At 42.7% G+C, this 24,818-nt stretch overlaps 1 protein-coding gene across 3 annotated transcripts in view; it reads right to left on the bottom strand.

Moving 5' to 3' along the window:
• Positions 1 to 1,341: 1,341 nt before the first annotated feature.
• LOC133628677 (mothers against decapentaplegic homolog 4) overlaps positions 1,342 to 24,818 on the bottom strand; it is a 46,863-nt gene continuing 23,386 nt past the window's right edge. For all 3 annotated transcript variants that reach the window (XM_062017113.1, XM_062017111.1, XM_062017112.1), the window contains 5 exons: positions 23,395 to 23,445; positions 21,314 to 21,497; positions 20,338 to 20,506; positions 18,512 to 18,650; positions 1,342 to 17,417 (listed from right to left, as the gene is read on the bottom strand). In XM_062017113.1, coding sequence (XP_061873097.1) covers positions 17,206 to 17,417; positions 18,512 to 18,650; positions 20,338 to 20,506; positions 21,314 to 21,497; positions 23,395 to 23,445 — 755 coding nt within the window. In that variant the 3' untranslated portion in view covers positions 1,342 to 17,205. The remainder of the gene's footprint in view (positions 17,418 to 18,511; positions 18,651 to 20,337; positions 20,507 to 21,313; positions 21,498 to 23,394; positions 23,446 to 24,818) is intronic.

The raw sequence follows: 24,818 nt of genomic DNA on the forward strand, positions 1-24,818 counted from the left end.
ACACTTCTGAAACAACCTTATAGACACCTGGGCCAAAGACCATGGCATTGAGTGGGTTTATCACATCCCCTATCACGCACCAGCCTCTGGAAAAATGGAATGATACAATGGATTATTCAAGACCACACTGAGAGCAATGGGGGGAATGGGACCTTAAAAAATTGGGATATACATTTAGAAAAGACCGCCTGGTTAGTCAGCTCTAGAGGATCTGTCAACTGAGTTGGCCCTGCCCAATCAGAACTTTTGCATACTGTAGAAGGGGATAAAGTCCTTGTAGTGCACATAAAAGATCTGTTAGGGAAGGCAGTCTGAGTGTGTCCTGACTCAGGTAAAGGCAAAGCCATCCATGGGATTATTTTCGCTCAGGAACCTGGGTGCGCTTGGTGGGTGATGCACAAGGATGGGGAGACTCAATGTATACCTCAAGGGAATTTGATTTTAGGTGTTAAATAACTCTGCTGTTGTATATCACCACTACCATAGTTGCTCTATATGATATCACTGATATTGCAGGAAGAACCACCCAAATCACTGGAGGATGGACTTGGATGAGCAAAATATAGAATGGTGGAATGTGAACTGGCATCCAATGACTTCCTCAAGATCAGCGCCTTCAACTCACAGATCATGGGCATAATACACTCCAGATAGATCAGCTGCAGACTCCTGGTACTGCATGCGATGACCTGCCTCACACACACACACCATCTCTCCTGTTGTGGAAGATCTACAATGAATGAAGACTTGAAGTTATGGACTAAATGAACTCAACAGGCACATTAGAGGGATGGCCCATAAACTGAGAGAATTATATACCTCTGTGTGTATCCATATTTTCAGGGAGACGAAGTGTGGTGGTAGATAATTGTAAAGTGTAAACCTACACTTGATGTAGATGGTATAGACTAAGGGATGGAATGTCCTGGTTTGGGCTAGGATTGGGTTAACTTTTATAAGAAACTGGGTTCAGTTGAGATAGAGTTAACTTCTATGAGGAACTAGTAAGGAGTATAGCCTGGGCAGCTGACCCAGGCTGGCCAGCAGGTATTCAATACCATCCTGATGCCGTGCCCAGTATCTAGGTGGGGAGTTAGCTGGAAGGAGCTCTCTGCTGGGGTCACGGTTTTTGGCTGCTGGTCCAGAGCCATCAGTCGGGTCCCGGATGATGAGCAACTGCGTCACGCATCAGTCTCTTTATATATCCTGGAGGGAGAGGAGTGAGTGAGCTCTCATGGCTCTTTGTCCCTGGCTGGGTAAAATCTCAACAACTTGCCAAGCACACAGGGCTAAGCAACAATTACTGCAGGTCACTTGAGTGTATTTACAGTCCTCCTCGACAATCTTACGTTATGTTCCCACATTCCACCCCAAAATCATCATGACCACTTTTACTAGCGCTGGCAAAGGTGGAGGTGTTAATTTGGATTTGTGGGTGTAGGGCATAATGATTCCAAGAGGCATGTAATAAACACACAGAGAAAGAAGGAATTAAAATATCTCTACAATAGTGCTTTAAATCAGATGTCCCATACATCTGTCACGGAGTTAAACCAGTCAACCAGACAGGCAGATTGTATCGTGTAAGGCTTTAACTGTTGGAGAAGTTTAACGTCATTCTCTATGCTGGCTGATTCGTCACAGTGAAGTGATTCATGCCTTCAAAATAGATGCAGTGCTTATGGTGTCAAAGGATGAAACAGTCTCAAGTCACTCCATTTTTTAATGTTCATAGGTGTACAGCCATCAGCTACTTAGGAGAAAAGAAAAACACACAAAGCTATGGGAAATAGCAATGTCAAAATTACTTAACATAGTATAATCCTGTAATACAGCTACTGGGGTTGGCACACCAATGAAACAGAATCACAGAATCTTAAGGGTTGGAAGGGACCTTGAGAGATCATCCAGTCCAATCCCCATGCCAGAGCAGAACCACCTAGAGTAGGTCACACAGGAACTTGTCCAGGTGGGTTTGGAATGTCTCCAGAGAAGGAGACTCCATAACCCATCTGGGCAGCTCCTTCCAGTGCTCCTTCACCTGAACGGGGAAGAAGTTATTCCTTGTATTTCTTTGGAACCTCTTATGTTCCAGCTTGTACCAGTTGCCCCTTGTCCTATCATTGGACATAATTGAGAACAGCCTGGCTCCAGCCTCCTGAGAATCACACTTTATGTATTTGTAAACATGAATGAGGTCACACCTCAATCTTCTTCTTCAAGCTAAAGAGTCCCAGCTCCCTCACCCTTTCATCACAAAGGGAGATGTTCCACTCTGTCATCTTTGTGGCCCTGTGCTGAACTCTCTACAGCAGCTCCCTGTCCTTCTTGAACTGAGGGGCCCAGAACTGGACACAGTATTCCAGTTGTAGTCTCACAAGGGCAGAGTAGAAGGGGAGGAGAACCTCTCTTGACCTACTAACCACAGCCCTTCTAATCCACCCCAGGATGCCATTGGCCTTCTTGGCCACAAGGGCACATTGCTGGCTCATGCTCATCCTGCTGTCCACCAAGACTCCCAGGTCCCTTTTCCCTCTCATACTCTCTAACAGTTCATTCCCCAACCTGTACTGGTACAAGGGGTTATTCTTTCCCAGATGCAAGACTCTACACTTGCCCTTGTTGAATTTCATTAGATTTCTCTCTGCCCAACTCTCCAGCCTGTCCAGGTCTTGTTGAATGGCAATACAGCCTTCTGGGTTATCAGCCACTCCCCTCAGTTTAATATCATCAGCAAACTTGCTGACAGTGCCCTCCATTCCCTCAGCAAGGTCATTAATGAATAGATTGAATAGTACCAGTCCCAGCATCAACCTCTGAGGGACTCCACTGGATACAGGCCTCAAACTAGACTCTGCCCCATTGATCACAACTCTCTGCCTTCTTCCCTTCAACAATCCACCTCACTACCTGATCATCCAGCCCACATCTTCTCAGTTTTGCCATGAGGATGCTGTGGGAGATGGTGTCAAATGCTTTACTGAAATGGAGATAAATCACATTCACTGCACTAGGATCATCTAGCCATATCTTTGTAAAAGGCTATCAGGTTGTTCAAACATGACTTCCCTTTGGTAAAGCCATGTTGACTGCTCCTAATGACCCTCTTGTCCTTTAAATGCCTGGAGACAGCATCCAGGATATGTTATTCCATTACCTTTCCAGGGATGGAGGTGGGGCTGACCGGTCTGTGGGGCTCCTCCTTCTTACCCTTTTTGAAGGCTGGAGTAACATTTGCTTTCCTCCAGTCCTCAGGCACTTCTGTTCTCCATGACTTACTGAAGATGATGGAGAGTGGTTTAGCAATGACTTCCGCCAGCTCCCTCAGGACCCGCGGGTGCATCCCATTGGGGCCCATGGATTTATGCACATTCAGATTGCTCAATTGATCCTTAACCCAGTCCTCATCAACTAAACAAAAATTCTCCTTTAACCTGACTTCCCCTGGAGTCTGGGGCTCCTGAGGACAGTCTCCAGCAGTATAGACAGAGGCAAAGAAGGCATTCTGCCTTCTTTGTATCCTCTGTCACCAGGGCACCCACCTCATTCAACAGTGGGCCTACATTGCCTCTAGCGTTAGCTTTGTCTGCAATGTATTTGAAGAAGCTCTTCTTGTTGTCCTTGAGCTCCCTTGAAGGACACATCTCCAGCACATTGTTAAAGGTTTGTAGTGTTTGAACCTCCTTCAGTGTAAAAGTCTGATGAGGTAGTTACAGTGGAGGCTGAGTTAAATGTTGCCATAGTGATCTTGCAGAAATATGTACAGTGTATGTGTTTGTAGCACAAACTACAAAGCACAACAAGCCAACCTGTGATAAAAGAGAAAAACAGGAGTATCATCTTCTTTCGGTAATACATATGCTGTTGCTCCAGCTCCTTCAGGTAATATTAGTCTGGGTTTGGGAACATGATGTGGGGTAATTGCCCATACACATTGGAGAGCTGTAACTTCACTTTTTCAGATTTGACTTCAATTCGATGTTGGGTTTGTGATACCAGTAATACTGTTCCAATACTGTCTCTTCTAGATCAGACACCGGTGTTTGTCAAAGATATCTGAAATACAAGAACTCAATAATCTGATATCAACAAAGGATGTAAAATAAGATAATACATTGGGGTACAGAACCATACAGCATTCTAAGGGATTACTATATGAATCTTCACATCTAGAGTAATAGGTTGTACTCTCAGTGTGCAATCTGTAGGTGTAAACAATTCCATTTCCCCTGTAGTTTCTTTGTATGTTGTGCTTTCATCAGTAAACTAGGCATCTTCTTTGTGCTCTTCTATTAACTTGTCATAAGGGAATGCCTCCTCCACAGGAGATGTAGGGATACCTGGAGAGCTTCCCCTAGTATAGGCACAAAAGTTCTTCAATAACCTAAAAGTAAAAAAAAAGTCTATAACTGTGGTTTGTACAGGAAATCTCTGGACTGTTTGCTGTACCTTATTTGGTATTTCTCTAATCTGTCCATGCCAAAATATTCCCAAAAATTGTACAGTAGCACTAGGGCCCTGTATTTTCCTTGGATTAAGAAGCCTTGATATTGTAAACGTGCCATCACCAATTCAGCAGCTGTTTCAGTTTCTGGTTTTGAGTCTGACTTAATCAATAGATCATCAATATAATGGTAAACAGTGACAGTACCAGACCATAGTGCTACATCAGCTGCTATCATTTGGTGGCAAATGGAGGGACTGCGTTTGTAGCCTCGAGGCAATACCTGGAACTATATTGCTTTTGTTGCCAGGTAAAGGCAAACTGGTCTTGGCTTTCTGAAGCAATTATAGAAAAGACAAGATTAGCAACATCTATCTCCACATTCCAAGGCTGTACATTTTTGTTGTTTTTTTTTTCTATGAGAGTAATCATGTCTGGTACTGTAACTACAAGGAGGAAGGGGTAACTTTATTCAGTTCTCTGTAATCTACAGCCATTCTCCAAGTGTCATCTGCTTTTTTGACAGGCCAAATGGGGTTGTTAAAGGCAGTCACAGTTTCCCTAACAATTCCTGATTCTTGAGGTGCCTGAATGGTTTGGGTAATTTCCTCCTCTGCCCCTGGAATACAATACTGATTTACAGTTACCACCCTGGTAGGCATGGGCAGCACAACCAGATCCCACTTTGGGAATCCATGCAGGACAGTTAGAGATCAAATGGCAAATGCTGCTTGGGAAGTCCTGAAACAAGTGACCATTTAAAGTTTCAATCGTGCAGCAATCTCAGCTTGGAGGGCCAGGATCAAACTTTCCTCCAATCCTCATATCTGTGATACAGCTTTTCTATTATTGATATCACTGTGCAATACAATAACTTCAGCTCCAGTATTCAGGAGAGCTAATATGTACAAAATCTTGCCAGCCTGTCACTTCATAGTTAAAGGAACACAGGGGTGTCAGTCCCCCTCACGGGCTGCTGTGGGCACAATTTTGGGGGACCTGCCAAACATTAGTTTCTGTTGCTTTGGCATTTGTAATGTAGTGTCATACATTGGGGTGGTAGATAGGGTGGAGGTTGGGCACAGAATTGGTGATGAGGATAGGTGTGGTGTTTTTTTTTTTTTATATAAAAGCCAACTTTTGTCATTGACAAAACATTTCTGATGTTGTGATCCCATCTATTTTTGATTGTGGGATATCAGCTTGTACAATATCATTCCATGTCTGTTTCCTCATCACCCACAATGTAAATTCTTTTGGTTTTGCCAGCTTTCCTTCCTTTACCACCTGAATAGACTGCCATGAAATTACGGCCCTAATTGTCCTCAAGGTATCTTTTAGGGTGCCTGTATTACCCATAGCTTTTGTCACTGCTCGTATAATCAAGGGTTTTAGTGAGACAGGCATTCCTCTCAAAAACTGCCATTGCCGTCTGCTGCACCAAATAAATACCATCTTCCATTGTACACCAGTTCCCGAGGGATGACACTAATTCGTCAGGTTCTGTATATGCTATTAAAGCTGATGAATGCAACCACTGATACAATGTATTTACAAGAATATCTCATCCATCAGAATCTCTGATATTTTGCAATGGAGCATATCCTTGTGTCTGATCAGCATTGGCTATAAGGCTAAACAAATCTTTTTCACATGCTAATAAATTAATAGATGCAGCTCCATTATCCCAAGCTCAAGGAGTGTTTTCTCCACTCCTTTGCTGATAGATGTCTAAAAATTCCCTTAACTCTTTCAGGATGTAAGCTTGCTCCTGCTGCCTCATCATTTTTATGAGGGGTCATGTTTCCAGCACCTCCCTGTTTTTTGAATCCAGATCAAATTAAAACTCAATCTCTGAGTCTAAGGAGTCGCTCTGAATATTTCCATCCTGTTCCTCAGGATCCCATGACTGTTTTGCAGTGAGGGCACAAACTTGGGAAATTGAAACCTTACTTTTCCCATATTTGTCTCTATTAGTAATACATGCAACCAACTGCTCTGCATTATCTTGCAGCTCAGAGCAACACTGTTTGAACAGTCATCACTTCTTGCTTTTACCTCCTCCTTCATCAATTGTTGCAACATCCCTGAGGTCTATGGTGGTGGTGGAACCTGTGGGCCTCAAAGTCACTGAGGAGCTCCTCTCCTCAAACCTAAACTTGCTGTTCACTTTCTTCAAGAGGATGGAGAAAAGAATATTTCTTTTTAACCGTAATTGTAAGTCTTGGGAAGAGATCAAAGAGCATTTAAATTCATTTCGGGCTTGAGGTGGTTTTAGTGTTGCAGCAAGAGGCCTCAGACAAAACCTCAGGCAGCGGGGGATGAAATCTCCCTATTTCTAGATGAACATCAACCATCTTAAATCCCAAGTCCTTCAATATGGTTTATTCAGTAGAGCAATAGCACTGCAGTTTCTTCAGATTTGCCTAAAACAGACATGGGCTTTAAAAAAAAGGCCACTTCTCAATTTGCTGTTGTGAATTTATTTTTCCATGTTCAGGAGTGCTTGTGATGGGTGACCCACTTGGAATCTTATCTCTTGTTCATGGAAAGGAAAGCACTTGCCACCCTGGGCAATGAGCCAGTCTGCCCTGCTGCCAGCCAGTCTGGTTAAGAGAGCTAAACTATTTGCCTTTTTTTTTTCCTTTTGCTTTTTAAGGAGGCATTAAGCTTGGATTTCTCCTTTCAGTCCTTGAAGCACCAAGCTGCTTTCTTGGCTGGGCTCTGCACTGGGCCAGGAGCTCCTACAGTGGCTCTCCCCAGGCAGGGAGGGCTCCAGTAGGGCTGGTTTGGCATCAGGCAGAAGCCCCACAAGACCTTCATTCAGCTGGACAAGTATCTCCTAGTCCTGCCCTCCTGCAACAGCATCTGGCTGATCCGAAAGCCCAGCCCCTGCCCTGGGAAACCACCTCTGTCTCCTTGTTGGGAGCAAGGGGGAGGAAACAGGGATGGGAAACCTCTCTGGGCTGCTGGGGAAGGAGTTCAAGGTTCTTTTCTGCTTCTTGTTGCAGATATTGCTCACTAGCATTCATATGGACCTTGGGGTGGGAAGCAGTGCAGGCTGTGCCCGGAACGACATGTACCTGTGCTCAGCATCTCTCCTTGGCTCCTTAAAACTAGTCAGGGTTCAGATGTTCCTGCTCAGCTATCCACAGGGTTTGAACTTGCTCCCAGGGACAGTAGGTACAGTTCAGGAGCTAGCAACAAAATGCTTTAAGTTGAAAAAAAAAAACCAAAACAACCCCAAAACTAAATCCCTTTTGTGCTCTGTGTTGTTGTTGCATTTCTGCAAGCTGTTGGGCTGGTGCATCGGGGCAGAGCGCTGCACCCAGAAATCCTCTGCCTCCTTGGAACTAAAACTCCCTTCTCCATGGGCAGTGAGGATGCTTACAGTATCTGCAGCTCTGGCAGAGAGGGGGTGACACTTCCCTTGGGTTGAGACCATCAACACATGAAGACTCAGGAGCCAAACTGGCTTATGGAATGGTTGGAATGGAGAGTTTGGGGAGAAATTTGCCTGTGGGTGAGTGAACTTCAGCCTCGGGCCTGATGTCCCAGGAAGCAGCTTCCTGACCATGGGTACCTCTTAATCCCCATTCCCACAGTTCTGCTCACCTGCTCACTGGAGCTGCCAGTACTAGTAAGGTGAGGAGCATTTCTGGTGGCAGAGGCTGCAGAAACAGCTCAATCCTTACTGGGACCTGAGAGCAGGGAGCCAGGTTGGTGCAGGTGGGTGGCATAAACAGCTGGTATAAGCAAAAAATGAGGGGGGGGGGTGATGTGTTTTATTGGGTTTTTTTTTTGTTTTTTTTTTTTCCCCAAAATACCCTTGGCTGATGTTTTCCAAAGTTCTGTTGCATTTCCAGGAGCTGCTTGGGTAAAGTTTAAAATAAATAACTGCAAAAGGAGCTGAAGGAGGTGGAGGTGCAGGTTGTTGCAAAGAAAACAAATTGGTTTGGGGCAAACGATCTGCATCAAGTGGCTGTAGGAAGTCCCCCACATTGAGGCCAGCAAGTATCTGCTCCACAGCATAAACTACAGCATGGGACATGGCAGGGAGGAGAAATGTAAAGCTGCAAAAGGAAAGTCTAAGCTTTGTTCTCTGAATGTCACACTTTGAGGAGAAGTGATGTGGAAGTGGAGGCTGAGGCTGTGGTTCAGCCCAAGTGGGCAGGTCAGGCTGCCTTAAGTCAAGAAAAGAGTGAAATTGGGTCATCAACCAACCATGCTGAAGGTGGGGTTTTGCCATGGGCACATGCTGTATCATCAGCTGGCAACAGGGCCAGGGCTCAGCTGGCAGTATCAGACAGTTTATCCCCAGTGCTGAATATCCCCCACCCTGTATGGCATCCATGCCATCAGTCGGGAGGGGGAAATAGATGTTTCTAAAAAGTTTGTATGTGGAGCCCAAGGAAAGATGAAAAACACAATGTAGACTCATGATCTTTATGCTGAGGATGGGAAGCCCACACTTTACCCACAGGATGTCAGGTCAGGAGTAGTTGATGCTCAGACTAAGACTTTTTTGGTTCTGCTTTAGCTTTGTGCCATGGAAAGGCTGCGAGACCTGGGGCTGTTTATCCTGGAGAAGACTGAGGGGGGATCTTATCACCACTTCTCAATATCTGAAGGGCAGGTGCCAAGAGGATGAGGACAGTCTTTTTTCTGTTGTGCCCAGTGACGGGACAAGGGGTAACGGGCACAAGCTGGAACACAGGAAGCTCCACAGGAACACAAGGAAAAACTTTTGCTTTGAGGGTGAGGGAGCCCTGGCACAGGCTGTCCAGAGAGGATGTGTAGTCTCCTTCTGTTCCCTGTGCCCACAGGGTGATGATGGCAAACTCAGAGGGTATAGCAAAACAGAATTTTATTTTTACAGAATAATATGAATATTGGAATTGGAAATATATTTCATATACAGTTTCAATCAGGATAAGAACACGGGTTTTCTGTTTTAGTAGGCAATGGGTTACAGGAACACTTACTACATGATATTAGTACTGTAGCTACTACTTAGAACTAATTGAATTAACAGTTTAAAGCTAGCTTATTTTATAGAGATTACTTATTTTATAGAGAATGATGTTACCCATATCAAAGACAGTGAGCAATTCCCTTCCTTTCAGCTCTGGAGGGTAACCCTGAGGGGCCTCCCCACTCAAGGGGGAAGATTTTCAGACACTCTATAAAGGAGAGTATGCAGAAATCCTCTCATACCTCACAGAATGGGACTGGGCTTTTATAGAATAAAGTGATTGACCGTCAGTCATCTTGTTGAATTTACATCTCTGTAGAGCTAGCAAGAAGATCTAGTTTCCAGCAACAACGTTATCTCTGAGATGTCTGTTTCACTGCCCACTAGCTCAGGGCTTTTCTCATCCTCCCAAATTAACCTTGGAGATAGTCAAGTCAGGCTATTCTGTAACAGCCTTCACAACTAAGAAACAGCATGACCTTCAGCTTGTGTCTTTTCATTAGGGAGAGTGTCCTGCTACACCTTTTCTGAAGGTTTCCAAACCCACCTAGGTCTGTTCCTGTGTGATCTGATCTAGGTGGACGTGCGTTAGCAGGGGGGTTGGACTGGATGATCTCTAAAGGTCCCTTCCAACCCCTACCATTCTGGGATCCTGGGATTTACTCCAAGCCTGCAGTCACATTGTTGTTTCAGGGAAATTAAATGTGCAGCACCATGTGCCAGTACGTAGTTGCTCAGTGCTCTAAAAGGTAATACCAGAGTGAGTTCCAATGGTTTTACATTGGTCAGCAGCTCCCAAAGGGTTACTAACAGCACCAGGAGGGAGAGGCTAAAAAGGTTTCTGGAGAGGTAAGGAGATAAAATTGGTTTAAGGTGGTGATGGATGAGCTCACTGCAGGACTATAAGTCCAGGAAGATGTTTCAGTGGAAGTATCACCATTTGCATTAGTTATTAGTCTGGCACCTTGGGACCCGTCTCCTCTGGAGACATTCCAAACCCACATGAATGAGTTCCTGTGTGACCTACTCTAGGTGGTCCTGCTCTGGTAGGGGGGTTGGACTGGATGATCTTTTAAGGTCCCTTCCAACTCCTTAACATTCTGTGAATCTGTGACAGGTAATGACTTCTGCATCAGTATCCTCCCTCTCACTGCAGCTGCAGCCAGAGCAACTGCACACTGAAGCCACTCTGATACATCATTCCTGCTCAAAGAGGGCACCAAGTCTGCAATTATGGAGGAATTTTCTCACTGCCTCCCACTCTTATATCATTGGGGTTCAGAGGGTGGATTTGTCTTTTTTCCCTTTCTCTAACCTTAGGATGCAGTTGCTTACTGGGATCAGCAGAAACCCAGAGCATCACAAATGCATCACCTGCTTTATTCCCCAATCCCCTGACTGGTGGTGGTTGGTATTTTATTCCTTTCTTGGGAAGAGTTGTGCAGCCTGGCAACTGCAGGAGCAAATGGAGCAGAGTTCCAATGCACTTTCTAACACAGGACAGCAACCACTCACCAACATATAGCTGCAGAGAGCTGGCACTCACTCTAAGCTCATCGCACACACAGCTCAGCTGGCAGTTAAAAAGAAATAATTCCCATCGCTAAGAGCACCCACACTTGGCTCTGGTTCAATGCTGGTTGCACTCAAGAATCTGACATGCATGACTCAGAGGAGAGGAACCTGTGACATGGCAGCCCTGCCCTGAGGAGCTCTCCCAGTCCCTATATAGTTCCAGATTGCAGCTGGCTGGAAAGAGGGTACAAGCTCTCCACTGAATAGAATAAAGAAGCTAAAAACTCGAATCTTTACCTTTTTTAATAAAAACCACACTCTGTTAAAGAATTTCAGGAAAGTTAACTACACTAATATTATCCACAAACTAGGTCTAATGAAAAACATAGAGTAAGCTACAAAGGAACTACTAGGAATTCTGTTGATAGCTATTGCTTTTTGATAAGCAAAAAGAAGAAATGCTTAATGAGGCTTTCATATTAAAAAAAATTCTCTGGTAACAAGTTTTGAGTTACAGGTACTTCACAGCTCTCAGTCCAGCTGAATCACAACTTTGCAGTGCTATCAAAGTTCACTGAAAATACACAGAAGAAAGTACTGGAGCAAGAAAGCATTGGGTAGTTTCTGGTGAGCTTGAAAGAATTAAGTCCTGTAAATTTAGGAGTGATGTATCACTCACGAAGCACAACAGCAGCCAACACTACTACAACCTCTCGAGATTTTGTGGACAGTAGTTCTGCTTCCCAGCAGGTCTCACCCAGGGAAACTTTCACAGCACTGAACAGTCAGGTGAGGCCTCAGGGGCCTCAGCAGCATCGCATGTGGCAGCTCTGGCTCAGCACTAGCACACCTCCCAGATCATCTTTAGACACACACAATGGAGAAGAGCGTTTTGGAGGTGGATGACATGACAAAAGATGCTCAGCATCCAGCTCCTACATGAGTGGTGATGATATGCTTTCCCTTGGTTTCATTTCCCTGTCCAGGATCAAAGTGCCAACGAGCCACTTCAGAGGTGGAAAGGACCAGCTTAGTACTCACGAGTAACACAAATACCCTGCGACAGGCAACTGGCACATCTCAGTCCCCAGAGCGGCACCATGGTCCTCAAAAACACTTTACTGGTCATGGAAAGATACCTGTTGCCAGATGGAGCAGGCGAGAGCATCGTTTTCAAGTCTGCCTTTAAAACAGGAAGCAATCTCTCAAAAATTGCATCCCTCACAACACCTGACAAGAAAGTATCTTCTGCTTGTATCGAGCAGCTATTAAGTAGCATGGGGCCTGGCAGGAGAAAGCAGGGAAGAAAAAGGATTTCTTAAACGGGGTCTGAATCACACTTTGAGGAAGACCCATTTGGCTGCCTTTGAACCAGTCACATTTGAGGTGATCAGTGATCCCAGGCCCTCTGTGCAGCAGAGTCAAAATGCAAATCAAGGAGACAGTCCTTTCTAAAGCGCTTACTTTTCCAAAAAGAGATTAAAGATGTCTCAATCAAGACCACCATCAAAGATGTAAACAACATTTGAAGGGTTCAGAGGCAGAAGCTTCCCCCATGTACACTGGCATAGAAATTTTTTCATGATTCCCAGGAAAAGAATTGAGGCTATGCAGAGAAGACACCGTCATCTCTACAAGTGTCTTAAGAGTCTCAAAGGTAAGGCACAGGTGTTGGACACAGGTACAACAATTACTGCTACTACAGACCTGTTTGGTGATGGGGAAGATACCCTCATCTCCTTCATACATTAGGTCCCTCTCTAAAAAGCAGCCAGAGTACTTCCCAGGGATGCACAATGCTGCAGCCCTTAGCAAAGGGTTTTATACCACAGTTAGGGGCCAGTGTCCACACACAGCACTCTCATCAAGCCCAGAAGAGTGACATTAAGGAGTAACCATCCCTAACCACTCCTTCCAAGGGATTTCTGGTACAATTCAGGATTTTTAAATCATTCTAGGGCAGAGCTTTCCTCTCCTTTCTCTCTACCATATCAGCTTAAAATGTTTTCTCTTTCAAAACTACCAATAACAGGGCTAAAGTAGCCATAGAGAGATCAGTCACCCACCAAGAGAAGCACCTTGCAAAGCCCCCACATGAAACTGGAAGAGTTCATGGACTCCTCATCAAATGATAAGTCAGTCCTAAGCAATTCATCAGTTGGAAGGCCAGCCACTTCCCAAGGCCCCTTGAACCCAACAGCAAGAAGAGGGCCAACAATTCAAAAGGGAGGCTGGCAAGAAGAATATGTGAACAGGCTTCTCATTTCTTCCCCAAAATCAAGTTTTCCGTTGCAGATGAAGGATAACCAGGCTGCTGCTTAATAAGCTTCTCCAAGAATCTTGTCAGAACCCTCTATTGAAAGTGTTCCTCAAGAATCTGAAGCAGCTGGGGTTTCAGACAAAGTAGATCATTAGGAAAGGAAAATGAAAAAGGTTTTAAATAAAAGGCCTTGAGAAAAGCAAATGCTTTTTTTCCAGTCATCAAGATGTTGCCACATAAGAGGAAAAACATCTTGGAAGTTAGTCTTCATAAAGCAACACTGTTAATGAAAAGCTGGAGAAAACTCATCCATTTCCCAAAGTCATGCCTTCTGTCCTTCCACAATAGAAACAACTACTGACTTATTTTGTAAGAATTTCTGTGTCACAGATCTCCACAGGAGGTGCCTGAATATGCAAGAAATATGGCAAAAAGCTTAGAATAATCTCCTCCAAGACTTGTACCTCTGTTAACCACCAGAACTGGCATGCAGAGCAGGCTGGCAGTGCTTGAAAGACTGAAGTTGGAGCCTATGTACTCCTCCGCCTGTTGAACTGAGCTCTGACTCCCTACAAATGTGCTGAAAATCCAGGAATTCCTCCTCTCTCTTGAATAGCCAAAGGAGAGATTCTCAGAAGAGGCTTTTCTTGAGAAGCGGTGGAAGGAAATAAGATTGGGCTTGCTTCCCAGGAAGTTCAACTAACAAAAATGCCTACCGCTGTTGGCTGCTGCTCTTGCAAAAAGGGAAGTAATCCAGCACTCACAGTTTCAAGGTGCAAAATTATGTAAGAGAAGCAAACTAATTTTATTTTTAAAAATCAGGGTTTTCATCATTTTATTGAGGCCATTTTACCTAGCATGAAAGTATACATATTGTATCTGTCATACAGTCAATATATTAGCATTTTCTTTCTACTGTAAATTCTCTATACAAAGTCATTGCCAATTGATAAAATCCTTAATGCCATAGGGCTTAAAAGAACCAAGAGATATAAAAACAAGTCTGCCATCTTGCCCCAAGTGAAAAAGTTGAACTGATACAAAAAAAAACCTGGATCCTAGTGATGTAGGAATATCAGACACAATTTAATGGTATATGCAAGGAAAAAGAGTCATGCACCTGTTTTTAAAATATCTGCCAATTTTTCCTGGAGTAAAATCAAAGTCAGTAGCAGTTATGAAAATATGTTCCTGCCATTTGGTTACTCATTACTCAATTTCATTGGCAACTTTGCAGACTGGGTATTTCATGTTAAATATAACTTGAATGCCAGCACTGAATATATCCATTTCCTTTAATGTTTTAAAACTCACATGTATAAATAAAAGTCTAAGGTATGTTTAAAAACCCCAAACAACTAGCAAAGGAAAAGTCACATTTCTCACACTTGCTATTTTTAATCAGTGCCAGCAATGTTATGTTTCATCCCTCAGCTTTTTGGCAGCTTCTACATTTTTAATCTGAAAAAAAAACCCAGAAAAAGGTAGCCAATAAAATAAAGAGGTTTTCTGTTAACTATAGTTTCATAAAAAGAACATCACAAATCAGTTGGAATTTTCAAGTTGCTCTAAGATAAGGGTTTACAACTATTAGAAGGATTTTTCAGATATAAATATATATAATATATATATATAATATATATTCTGCATACAAAAGACTTCTGTGAGGCTTTTTTTTTTTTTTCTTTTAACAATCTCATTGCAGTCACAGAGACGTGGTGGGACATCTGCCATGACTGAAGCACAGCCATGGAGGGTTATGTATTGTTCAGGAAAGACAGGCTGACAAGGTGAGGAGGTGGAGTTGCTCTCTATGCAATATGTATTGAACTCTGCCTGGGTGGGGATGAGGGGCAGGTTGAGTGCTTATTAAGGGGCAGGGCAAAGCAGGCAATATTTTTGTAGGAGTTTGCTACAGGATACATGATCAGGAGGAGGAAGTGGATGAGGCCTTCGACAAACAGTTTAGAGCTGCCGCACAGTCACAATCCCTGGTCATCATGGTGGACCTCAATCTCCCTGATATTTGCTGGCAAAGTCACGCAGCCAAGTTCACACAGTCCAGGAGGTTCCTACAGATTGTTGATGAAAACTTTCTGTCACAGGTGACTGAGGAACCAATGAGGAGGGGTGTGTTGCTGGACCTGGTGCTGACAAATAAGGAGGGTCTGGTTGGAGATGTGAAGGTTGGAGGCAACCTCAGCTTCAGTGACCATGAGATGACAGAGTTCAAAACCCTGTGTGGAAGAGGCAGGACATAAAGCAGGACCATAACTCTGGATTTTAGGCGAGCTGACTTTGGCGTCTTTAAAGATCTGCTTGGATGATATCATGGGACAGGATTCTAGATGGTAGAAGTGCCCAAGAGAGCTGTTTGATCTTCAAGCACCACTTCCTCCAAGCCCAGGATCAGTGTGTCCCCATGAGTACAAAAGCAGGAAAAAGGAAGCAGGAGGCCTCCATGGATGAGCAAGGATCTGCTGGGACAACTCAGGCAGAAAGCAGCCATCTATGAGAGGTGGAAACAGGGCCTGATCTCTTGGGAAGAGGATAGGAACTCTGCTAGAGCTTGCAGGGGTGCAACTTAGAAGGCTAAAGCCCTTCTAGAATTAAACCTTGTGAGGAAAGCAAATTAAATTAAGAAGGGAGTTTTCAGGTACATCATCAGCAAAAGGAAGATTAGGGGGAATATGGGCCCACTGCTGAACACAGAGAGTGTCCTATTGACCAAGGATGCAGAGAAGGCCAAACTACTGAATGCCTTCTTTGCTTCAGTCTTTACAGTTAAGACTGGCCCTCAGGAAGCCTAGTCCAGCAAGGATAGTAGGATGGCCTGGACAGCAGAGGACTTGCTCTTGGTGGAAGAGGTTAAAGACTTGTTGGCCAAGCTTAAGGCTTGATCAGGGAACTGGAGCATCTTCCTTATAAAGAAAAGCTGTGGGAACTGGTGCTGTTTAGTCTGGAGACGAGGAGACTGAAGGGGGATCTTATTAATATTTACAAATATCTATATGGTGGGTGTCAGGATGTTGGGGCATCCCTTTTTTTGATGGTATCTAGTGACAGGACAAGGGGTAATGGAAGGAAGCTGGAACACAAAAAGTTGCATTTAAACATAAGAAAAAACTATTTTCCTGTGAGGGTGACGGAACAGTGGAACAGGCTGCCCAGGGAGGTTGTGGAGGCTCCTTCCTCGGAGGTCTTCAAAACCCACCTGGACACATTCCTGTGTGACCTGATCTAGGTGGAGCTGCTTCTGCAGGTGGGTTGGACTGGATGATCTCTAAAGGTCCCTTGCAACCCCTACCATTCTATGATTCTATGATTTTTCACCAAAGACACCAGTATAGAGAAGGGAGGTTTCAAAATTAACAAACCCAATCCTGTGGAGTCTAGGGCCTTCACCTTTCACTTCAAGCCCTGAGCCATGTATTATGACAATTAAATTCTGAGAAGAGGAGATTGAGGGGAGATCTTATTAACATTTATAAATATCTATATAGTGGGTGTCAGGAGGTTGGGACATCCCTTTTTTCTATAGTAGCTAGTAACAGGACAAGGGGTAATGGGATGAAGCTGGAACACAAAAAGTTCCACTTAAACGTAAGAAAAAAATATTTCACTGTGAGGGTGACAGAGCAGTGGAACAGGCTGCCCAGAAGGGTTGTGGAGGCTCCTTCCTTGGAGGTCTTCAAGACTCGCCTGGACATGTTCCTATGCGACCTGATCTAGGTGAACCTGCTTTTGCAGGGAGGTTAGACTAGATGATCTCTAAAGGTCCCTTCCAACCCCTACCATTCTATGATTCTATGAAAATAACTGAAAATCAAATTCTGCATGTTCGGTTTCTTTCTGCTAAGAGCAAGGCAGTAAATTAATTTTTAAAACCCGTTTTTTAGGAGACTAAGCAGAACTAAAGTAAAATGTATCTTCAGGTTATAAACAGGATTGTATTTTACAATCCATCATTCTCACAAAAATCACAGCCCACAGCAGTGCAGCAGAGGGATCTTAGTCTAAAGGCTGTGGGTCTGCAATCGGCATGGTATGGAGTACTTCATCTAGAAGTTGGAGGGCGCGGTGTAAGTGAATTTCAATCCAGCACGGTGTCTCTTTGATGCTCTGTCTTGGGTAATCAGGTCCCCAACCTTTTACAAAACTCATCCTGAGTATGCACAAGCGGCGAAGGTCATCTACACCAATCCCAGCAGCAGCTGACAGACCTAAACAGGAGAGGTTCCAAGTAAGTGCTCACAAACACATGCTTTCTGCATCTGTGTGCTTGACCAGTCCTGTCTGCTTAGCTCTTTCTTCACGTACAGTTTCCTCTCACCACAGCCAAGGGCCATCCACATTTGTAGAAGGTCTGCTATAATTGCACACAGCAATTATTTTGCTTTCCTTCCAATTACTTTTTTAATCATTCCGCAATCCTCAAAAGGTGCTGGAATATAAAACTCCTTATAATAAAAGCAGGTGATGAAATCAAACATCTTATACAACACATGTAAACCTTAGTTAGGAAATACAGTCTGAAAATAGTTGTTCTTGAGGTTTCCCAAATGCTACATTTTCAAATGTAAGAACTCAGATTGACCACCTGCAGGAAGCTGAATTAACAAATTACACTACTTACATCTAATAAAAACGATGAATACAGTTGGCAAACTTCAAATCGCAAGTACAGCTAAGACAAAAGTTAAATACCTTCCCCAAAATGCCTTCAGCAATCTGTGGGAGAGCTGGGAAGAGTCAGAAAACACTATGGCACATAAAAAGCAGCCCGAGATATTTAAGTGCTCACACTTTGACAAGTACTTAAGTAAAATTTCAACGGTCTAGAACGTAGTAACTAAGAAAACTCTAGTCAAGAATAACTTCAAAACAAAAGAGAAGAATCACCCTCACACTGTCTTCTTCCTCTTCTCAAGAATCTTAAGTTTCCCTAAATTTCATCAAGGACTCCGTCACCCAATAATCCCCCCATTATTTTGAGTAACATTTTAATGAGCTTAGATCTCAAAGATCATTTTTCAAACTCGGGTTGAAGCAGCCCAAAGTATCTCTGTTTAAAGTGATAGGGTTATACTATTTGACCCTGTATCTGAATGGTTTTCGGAGTGAAAAGTGGTGTTCAGAGCAGGTAGAAAGTGAGGGAATACAGACTTACCACGAGGCCACCCCAGCCCCAAATCTACCAGCTCATTCCAAGTTCACTGGTGCTGTGGTGGAGGGGTGGGAGATGCTGCTATGATGAAAGCTGTGTTATTTTTTTTCAGGTAAGGAAAAAAGATGACCAAGCAGGTCATGTACTTACTAATGGCTGGGGCTATTCCACCTACTGATCCTGGTCCAGGGATGTTTCCAGCTACTGCTGCAGCTTGGGCAGCAGCAGCAGCTTGGGCAGTGGCAGCCTGTTGCTGCATCTGACGGTGGCATTGGCGTAAATCAAACACCTTTAAACAAAATAAAAATCAAATTATGTAGACTTAGCAAAATCAATGAAGGAAAGAATTCTTTAACTCCCATCTCTGCTCTCCCAAAGCAACTTCTACAGCCTCACCATACACTTGGGTAATAAAAGCAAACTTTCCCTGATTAGTTTAACTTCTAACGGAAATAATCCATTAAAGCTGATTCTTAGAGACTCTTCTCATAGGATGTTACCACCACTGGCAATGTCAGAACCTGTCTGAGCTGAGTTGAGCTGGCTAAAGCAGCTCCCTGTGAGGAAATAACTGAAGGATTTGAGTCTGAAGGATGCTATGAGACTGATAAAATCCCAAATTTTTAGTGAAATCCCAGTATTTCCAGAAAATGGAAACTATCAAGTCTCACTTAACTTCTTTGCTGCTTTACTGAAATGTGTTAGTCTTTTATATAAAAGAGCTACCAATAATTGATATGCCTGAAATTTCAGCAGACAGGTTCCAGATTGATGGCATTTTGTATCTTTATGATCAGATTTGGCATTAATACAGACAGAAGCTCTGTTCTCATGATAGAAAGTTCCCACACAGATGCCAGTGGGGTTTCTTTCACCTTTGTTACACAACCTGCCTGCAAAATTGAAGATTAAAAAAAAAAAGGAAAATAAACCACTGCAAATTTCAAGTAGTTTCCCTCTGATTCAAGAATTTTTTTTTTTTTTTTTACAAGTGTGACTTGTCCTAAATGAAGTTTCAAGTCTGGCAGAGGTGTCTCCAAGTATGGATCTCCTAAAAATAATATGTTTGCATGCAACTTTCTGTGACCTCTGGTTCCCTTCATGTTTATAACACTAACACACACTTTACAGTTCTACAGCATTTATACATACTTTCCAGACTTTCTTGTTTTGGAGAGAGTAAAGAAACAAATAACCTATGCTAAAAATTTTAGTAAAATCATAAAGCTAAATACAAAAAACTTATCAAGATTGATTGGACAAAATAAAAAGTTACTTTTGTAGTATCTAGATTACACTTTCAGCTTAGAGTGATTTTAAAAGGTTTTTTTAAAAGTGTTACTTTAAGTGACGTGTCAAATGGAATTTTTTAGGTTTTTGTTAAAGGAGAATCAAAAGCTAAGTTACATTTCTTTCAGTGTCTCATAGCTGCCCCAATATTTACAAGAACCAAATTTCCCTCACTCCAAGAGAGGCACTGAGGGAGAATGTCCAGAGCCAGGCAGCAGAGCTGGGGAAGGGGCTGGAGCACAAGTGTGCTGGGGAGCAGCTGAGGGAATGGGGGTGTTCAGTCTGGAGAAGAGGAGGCTGAGGGAGACAGGAGCACTCTCTGCAACTCCCTGACAGGAGGTTGTGGCCAGGGGTGTGGGGTGTCAGTCTCTTCTCCCAAGCTACAAGCAACAGGATAAGAGGAAACAGCCTCAAGTTGTGCCAGGGAAGGTTTATATTGGAGACCAGGAAAAATTTCTTCCCCTGAAAGGGCTGTCAAGTCCTGGCAGCCCAGGCCAGTGGTGGAGTCCCCATCCCTGGAGGGATTCCGAAGGCATGTAACTGTGGGGCTGAGGGACATGGGTTAGTGGTGGCTGCGGCAGTGCTGGGTTAGTGGTTGGACTCAATAACTTTAAAGGCCTTTTCTGACCTAAATGATTCTGTATGCCATTTTACCCCCAATTTTCATCTAGAAACATCACACCAACCTTTATATATGCACTTGGGTAAATCTTGTGGACAGCATCCCCAGGTGCACGCCCTGCTTCTCTATCCAGGTAGTAACTCTGAACAAAGACTGCATGGTCACTGAGGCATCTGACCCACACGTCACCTTCTCCTTTGCACTCTAACTGCACCCCTTTACCTATGTGCAATCTCGAAAAGAAAAACAGTTACAATGCATGGGGGTACACACACTATAAATCAGACTTAAGTAAACCATAAACAGTTTTACAGTCATCTGTGGTACCTTATTTTATACCCCACTCATACAAGGACTTGAAACAGTAGTTAAGGGATAAGTTAGTACATAGTTACACAAAATCTGTAATACAATGTACATATCTATGGGAAACACAGAACATGGAAACAATGATACTGGAGTAGCAACTGACACTCATTAACAGTACAGAGCTGGGATACCAAACACATGCAGTTCTGTTCAGAAATATGAAATCCCACCAGCGTTCTAGGATAGGAAGTCACTCAAATACATGTACAAAGCCCTATTTTAATGTAGAATTGCATGTCTGTATCCCTTCATAGCTATCTAGAAAGTTGACATGAAATTTGATTTTCATTTCAAAGGGGAAGGGGAAGTGGCAAGACTGCTTTGGCTCTCTATGCTTCCACATCAAAGCCTAGCCCATCATGCTGAGAATGAATGAAAATCCAACAAGCTCTCTATTAACCTTCCTTCACTCCTAATGGCACAAGTTCCTAATTCTATCCTTGAAGGTACAACCTCTCAAAGCCACAAAAAGCAACATGTTGCTGCAAAGCACTGAAGGTGATCGTTAACACAGTTTGCCTTTTGAATGCATTACACAGTAGTGGCCTAGAAAGACTACTTTAAGAGGATCATACCATCATTGTAATTTCAAAAGGGAGGTACACACTGAAGGCAGAACGAAATATTGTTAAATATCACAGACAGTTGGAGCTTTGGGATCTACAGAATACCTTGCTCTCTCAATGGCTTCTGTTCTATGCACGTTGGAAAGCTGGCCCAGGCAAAAACGGTCTCCTCCAGAAGGATCCACGTATCCATCAACAGTGACAATGGGACAGCTTGAAGGTACCTTAAATGTTTCTCCAACTTGCACATCCATTTCAAAATATGCGATGGAACACCAATATTCTGGAGCTAAAGAATGTATACAATTAACTGACTTAAAGGCACAAAAAATCCCCCATAAGTCCATTCCAGACAATGAAGCTTCCTGTAACTACATTTGTCATTCAGAGTAAGTGCACATTCACATGAGCAAGTTCAGATTGACAGACACATCTGCTAGCACAGAAAAATACTGCACACTGCAATAAACATGGGCTTAGTGTTTTCATTTAAGCATGCATCAGTGTTAGGGGCTTTCATAGGTAAAATTTTGCAAGTCTTTGCACAGTTTATTATTCCAGATAGATTTTTGTAAGCCATCTACATTCCTGCATCTGATGACTATAGCTTGATTTTGTCCTCCTTTAGCATAAAGTAGCCTATTCAGGGCTAGGCTGACAAACTAATTCTCAAACAGATCTGGCCTAAGATGCAAAAATAACTACCTCCTAGGTGAAGTCAGCTTTCCCTGTAAAACAAATCAGCTACAAAGAGAAGATGATACTTGGAAGAAGCTACTATGTAAGGAAGGGAAACCCTGCTTCCCTAGAGCATGCTACCAAAACCCAAATGCTCCAGTAAGTGAGGAAACCTGACTAAGCACACAAAATGATTTTGTAGATGTGTATCTGTTCCTTGGGTGCTGCCTGGGAGCAACTGGCTTGTCAAGCCTTCTGCACACTTTGTTGCATGTGCTTTAAGTGTTAGAGTTTCTCTCTTCAGACACATTAAAATCTAAAGTTGACATAAGGTTAAGTCAGGGGATTTCAGGGACTCAGCACCTTTGTTGACTATAAGGGTCCATTTCCAAAACAGGGTAACACAGCTTGTTGGGGGAGGCAAAGAAAATAGGCACTACAGTGTACTCAAAATAAGGGAAGTAGAAGAGCTGATGTGATAGGACCTAAGCACAGCAGCCTGATAAGCCAAGAGGAAAGAGAGCTCTCCCAGTGTCATAAGTGGCACTCCTTCATTACAAACTGCAAAACACAACACCACACCTACTTATCTTAAGAAACTGTTGTACTATTTTTATTAGAAAAGAACCAATTAAGGTGTCCAAATTCCTTTCAGTTTTGTTATCTTCACATAAATACTCATGTCTCTGATGACTGATAGGGTGAAATTAAATAATGTGAAAAAGACATACTAAATAAAACAAAATAAAATTATATTCATCCAACAGTTGTCAACAGTTTTGTTTCTGGTACTGATTTAGTCACTGGGCAATGAATAAACAGGTTAAATTTTTAGGCTTTTCAACTACATAGCTCTGCCTGTGTAGGCAATAGCTTTGCTGTTGCCAAAAAAGCAATATCACCTTGCACCTGCAACAGAGCTACTTCATCCCACAAGATGAGATTTCTTAATGTTTCACAAACTGCTGCCATTAACAAAGATTCTTGAAACGAGCAAGCTTGTGTGCAAAGGTCCAAAGAAGAACTTCAGCATCAAAATGCTAAAAAGGGCAATACCTATCTATCTTTCAGGGTATCTGGCTGTGATGGAGGACTTATAGAACTGTCTTTGATCATGCATCAAAGAGGGCTTTGGCATGATCTAAACTCCACAGTGTTTCTAAGCAGGCACTAAGTACAACTTCAGGCACCCTTTAAAGTTTAAGATCGAGGACATTCAGAATTCAAACACCTCCAGGGTAAAAGCCAGCTCAGTTTGGGTTTGAGGATTGCAATTTTTGACTTGGGGATCTAAATTAAATTCAGTTCACAGAGTATGCCACTATTTCAAAACAGAAGTCTGAGTTCAAAAGAATATTTATCACAAAATGGTTCCTCTCCTCCTTTCCTCTCCCTTTTGAATATATATCTCAAATTTCAGTACTTGATAAAAAAACCCCACCCCACAAACCAGACTCAAAGTTATTAGCTTCCACAATACTTACTATAACATGTTAGATTTTACTCACCAGGATGATTTGATATAGGAGGTTGGAATGCAAGTTCATTGTGAACTGGCCCTTTAAAAGAAAACATGCAATTTATTTTACACAAGGAAAAATAAGTTTTTCTTTCTTAACTTGTTTTCCTATGGAAAAAAAAGACTTGTAAGGATGCCAGATGTTATAAATCCCAGTAATTTCTGAATCAGTTGGCCAAATCTGACAGGGAAGAAAAAGGATCACAGAAGAAATACACTCTGGGAGGTTTCTTAAAAATTCAGTAGAGCAAAAAGCTCCCTTAGTATCCTAGGAGAAAAGGCTGCACGCTGCTCAAGCCAGATCCAGCTCCAGTAGAGAGCAGAAACCAGATGTAGCATGGAGATGGAATAAAAATAGGACTTTGGCTTCACCTCTGTCCCCAAGTTGGGCAGGGAGAGAATCATTGTATAGAGGCATGTGATATATATCTGTCAGAAACCACACTTCATTAGTTTCATCAATCACAGAACAAGTTGCCCAACATGCTGTGGACTTGACTATAAGAAACACTCTCTAAAGATGGAAAAAAACCCCACAACCCTAGAGAACCCATTGTTTTCAAGAAAACATTACTGAATACAGTCTTGGTCAATTTTTTTCTCTTCACTTCTATAAACTAACTAGGTCTCTCAGAGGCAGCACAGAAGAAAAAAAGAATACTATGTTTAAGTCTTTCCAAGTAACAGCAGCTTTTGCAAGATGTCAAAACAGGAACAACATCAGTAGGTATCAAAATATGCAACTTTGTGAAGTGAGAAATGCCAGCAGCCAAGAAAAGCTCTATGTGGCATTACCAGCCAGTTACAAACATTATTTATGGAAAGATACATACACTGAGAAACTATATAGAGTATCTAGAGCATCACTCAAGTTTTTACATCCTAGTATTTTTGACAAGATGATAAATATAGTGAGATTCTATCAGAAAAAAATAATGAAACCTAATAGCCACAATTTTCTTAATAGAGACAAGCTGAGAAGTCATTCTAACATGAACTCACAATATATTCTGCCCTCCACTAATGTCTGCCACAAACAGGTGATCTGCTCAAGTACTATATTAGGAAATAAAGAACCATTCTAGCCTTTTGCCACAAAATATACAAAAACTTTAATTTGGGTGGGTTTTTTTGCACTATAGGCTTATAAAGTATATACTGTGCTAGACACACTAGCACAGTATATATTTTCATCACTTTTGTTCATCACTTTTTTTCCTTCCCATCTCCTGTACCTTAAAACAAGAGGCAGTAGTCCTATTTACTAGATGAAAAAGATTTTCAAGTTTTTGATCTAGAATAACCTGCTTTAGCAGGGGGTTGGGCTGGATGACCTCTAGAGGTGCCTTCCAATCCCTACCATTCTGGGATTCGTGCCAAACGTACTCACAAATCAGACTGTGGCGGGACCAC

The sequence above is a fragment of the Colius striatus genome, chromosome W (genome assembly GCF_028858725.1).
Source record: "Colius striatus isolate bColStr4 chromosome W, bColStr4.1.hap1, whole genome shotgun sequence".
In the NCBI taxonomy this organism is placed as follows: domain Eukaryota; kingdom Metazoa; phylum Chordata; class Aves; order Coliiformes; family Coliidae; genus Colius; species Colius striatus.